This window comes from Lepidothrix coronata, unplaced genomic scaffold (assembly GCF_001604755.1).
Source record: "Lepidothrix coronata isolate B3197 unplaced genomic scaffold, Lepidothrix_coronata-1.0 Scaffold34, whole genome shotgun sequence".
In the NCBI taxonomy this organism is placed as follows: domain Eukaryota; kingdom Metazoa; phylum Chordata; class Aves; order Passeriformes; family Pipridae; genus Lepidothrix; species Lepidothrix coronata.
This window is the reverse complement of record NW_016690214.1, coordinates 982,193-985,675: the sequence shown is the minus strand read 5'-3', so window position 1 is coordinate 985,675 and position 3,483 is coordinate 982,193. Positions and strand designations below refer to the sequence as shown.

The 3,483-nt window shown below is 61.6% G+C and overlaps 1 protein-coding gene across 1 annotated transcript; it reads left to right on the top strand.

The window, feature by feature from the left end:
• Window positions 1–194: 194 nt before the first annotated feature.
• Window positions 195–3,477, top strand: SOX9 (SRY-box 9). The gene is made up of 3 exons (XM_017811997.1): window positions 195–665; window positions 1,606–1,859; window positions 2,353–3,477. The coding sequence occupies exons 1-3, from the start codon at window positions 235–237 to the stop codon at window positions 3,132–3,134; spliced, it is 1,467 nt and encodes a 488-aa protein (XP_017667486.1). The 5' UTR covers window positions 195–234; the 3' UTR covers window positions 3,135–3,477.
• Window positions 3,478–3,483: the final 6 nt, after the last annotated feature.

The window sequence follows — 3,483 nt, the reverse complement described above, 5'->3', positions numbered from 1 at the left end:
AATAAAAAAGTTTTCGCCGACTTTTTCTTTTTTTTTTTTTTTTTTTTTTTCCGGCTCTTTCTTTCTCCCGCCGCTGGTTTCGAAGCTGCCGCTTCGTTTCTCCCTGAGTTTTGCCTTTTTTAACGCTTCCCCGCCCACTTAGCGCTCGACTTTTTCGATTTTCTTAAAAAAAGAAAAAAAAAAAAGGCAAAACTTTTTTTCGTCCCTTGATCCCCCCCCCGGCCACTTTCTCGCATGAATCTCCTCGACCCTTTCATGAAAATGACAGAAGAGCAGGACAAATGTATCTCCGACGCCCCCAGCCCCACTATGTCGGATGACTCCGCCGGGTCCCCCTGTCCCTCTGGATCCGGGTCGGACACGGAGAACACCAGACCCCAAGAAAACACCTTCCCTAAGGGGGACCCGGACCTGAAGAAGGAGAACGACGAGGACAAGTTCCCGGTGTGCATCCGGGAGGCGGTGAGCCAGGTGCTGAAGGGCTACGACTGGACCCTGGTGCCGATGCCGGTGCGGGTGAACGGCTCGAGCAAGAACAAGCCGCACGTGAAGAGACCCATGAACGCCTTCATGGTGTGGGCGCAGGCGGCCCGCAGGAAGCTGGCGGACCAGTACCCGCATCTGCACAACGCCGAGCTCAGCAAGACCCTGGGCAAGCTCTGGAGGTGAGCGCGGGGCCGGGATGATGCCGGGGGGACCGCGGGATGCTGCGGGGGCTGCGGCTGCAGAGTCCGCTCCAGCCTGGACCAGCGGCCGCGGGAGGCAGAGGATGTTCCCAGCCTGGAAGAGTCGCTAAAACTTTTGCGTGTGCCGGCGAACTTGTTTGGCGCAGGAGAAGCCAGAATAGTAGAGGGAAAGTAGGGAAAGCGGTTTCCCGTGGCCGCTTTCTGGTCTTGGAAGCGGTTTCTTTTCCCCGAGCGATGCTCGGGACGGGGGGACCGTGCGGGGGCTGGCGGAGCCCCCCGGGCCGTGCGAGCGGGGGCTGCCCCGGCCGCTGTTTGTTTGTGCTCCCGGGTCCAGAGGAAATGATGGGTTTGGGGATTGCATCAGCTCGGGCCGGGAGGGGAGGGAGTGCGGGAGGGGGGCGATGCGGGGCGCGGGGAGGGGGCGGCGGTGCCAAGCTCCGGGTGGGTGGCGGCGGCGAGTGGCGCATGGCCGGGTGCCCTCCGACTGCCAAAATAAGGCAGGGAGGGGAGAAAAACAGAAGGCAAGTGAGTCACCTGGCCACCGCGCACTCTGTGACTGCACAAGGGGGCGGGGGGGGGAGATCCTAAATTTGTGGCAGGAGGAGAAATGAGTGAGCAAACCTAGCCCTGGCAGGCAGCGATGGGGCTGTCCCCAAAGCACCCGCGGACAGGGACATGTGCCCACGGAGTGGGGAGGGCGAGGGCTGGACCCCGGTGCAGCTCCCGCACCTCTTCCCTGGCCCCTGAAGCAACCTGGGGGGTGACAAGCAGCGAGTGCCCCATGCAGGGGGCTCGGCATCCTGGGGGGCTTTGCATCGCCAGCGGGGGAATCCAGGGGAGAGACGTGAGCTGGTGTTAACGCGCTAATGCCCCCCCCGAGCCGCAGCTGACCCCTCGCACCCCCCGTGTCCCCCCCCAGGCTGCTGAACGAGAGCGAGAAGCGTCCCTTCGTGGAGGAGGCCGAGCGGCTGCGGGTGCAGCACAAGAAGGACCATCCCGACTACAAGTACCAGCCGCGGCGGAGAAAGTCGGTGAAGAACGGGCAGTCGGAGCAGGAGGAGGGCTCGGAGCAGACCCACATCTCCCCCAACGCCATCTTCAAGGCGCTGCAGGCCGACTCCCCGCAGTCGTCCTCCAGCATCAGCGAGGTGCACTCCCCCGGGGAGCACTCGGGTAGGTACCCACGCACCCACGAGGCGTTTTGGGGGGGACGGCGCAGCTACAGCTCCCTAAGAAAAGTTGCAGCCCAAACCGGCTGGGATTGGGCAAGGGAGGGAAAAGGAGACCCAGAAATGCAGTGAGAAGGGGGGCAGAGCTGCCCACAAGCTTTGCCCGTACGTGCCACTGCAGCCACTTGCACCCCCCCCCTCACCCCGTGCACGTGAGAAACGTAAAGTTAAGCTTTAAAATAAATAAATAAATAAATAAATAAAAAGCACCCTAAAAACTTGGCCCACGTTACAGCTCACGTCTGAGGGCTCAGTTATTTCACCCAGTGCAGTAGGCTGGTGCTGACAGGGCTCATGTCTGAGCCCCTCACACCTGGAAGTGTTACCCCACACGACCGCAGGCGCCGTTCCCCTGCCCCCCGTGGGGGGGTTAACCATTAACTGAGTTATCACAGCGACACCCCCCTCACCCCTGTCCCCCTTCCTTCCTCCCACAGGGCAGTCGCAGGGCCCCCCCACACCCCCCACCACCCCTAAGACGGACACGCAGCCCGGCAAGCAGGACCTGAAGCGGGAGGGCCGCCCCCTGCAAGAGGGTGGCCGGCAGCCCCCCCACATCGACTTCCGAGACGTGGACATCGGGGAGCTGAGCAGCGACGTCATCTCCAACATCGAGACCTTCGACGTCAACGAGTTCGACCAGTACCTGCCTCCCAACGGGCACCCGGGGGGCCCGGCCGCGCACGGCCAGCCCGGCCAGGTCACCTACACGGGCAGCTACGGCATCAGCAGCACGTCGGGCTCCCCGGGCGGCGCCGGCCACGTGTGGATGTCCAAGCAGCAGGCGCAGCCCCCGGCGCAGCCGCAGCCCCCGGCGCAGCACGGGCTGCCGGCGCTGAGCGGGGAGCAGGGCCCGGCGGCGCAGCAGAGGACGCACATCAAGACGGAGCAGCTGAGCCCCAGCCACTACAGCGAGCAGCAGCAGCACTCCCCGCAGCAGATCAACTACAGCTCCTTCAACCTGCAGCACTACAGCTCGTCCTACCCCACCATCACCCGCTCCCAGTACGACTACACCGACCACCAGAACTCCGGCTCCTACTACAGCCACGCGGCGGGGCAGGGCAGCGGCCTCTACTCCACCTTCACCTACATGAACCCCACGCAGCGCCCCATGTACACCCCCATTGCAGACACTTCGGGGGTCCCCTCCATCCCCCAGACCCACAGCCCGCAGCACTGGGAACAGCCCGTCTACACGCAGCTCACCAGGCCCTGAAGCCGCGGAGGGAAGAGAAAGAAAAAGAAATTTCGAAAAAAAACAAAACAAACAAACAAAACAACAACAAACAAAAAAAAAACAAATCAGAAAAGCGTGAAAGCAGCGAGAAGAACTTCCTTCAGACTTTTTTTTTTCCTTCATTGAATTTGAAATAATAATTAAAAAGAGACGCTCAAGTGAAAGCTGGCGGGGAGGAGAGAGCGCCTCGAGCCTTCTGCACTACAGCATCCTCCAGGACCCGCCTGAGAGCCAGCAAAACTCGGTACACACTTGCCAAGGACTGGACTTGAACTCTGCTTCCAGCATGGAGAGGAGATTCCTACCCAACCCGCCCAGCTGTCTTGTT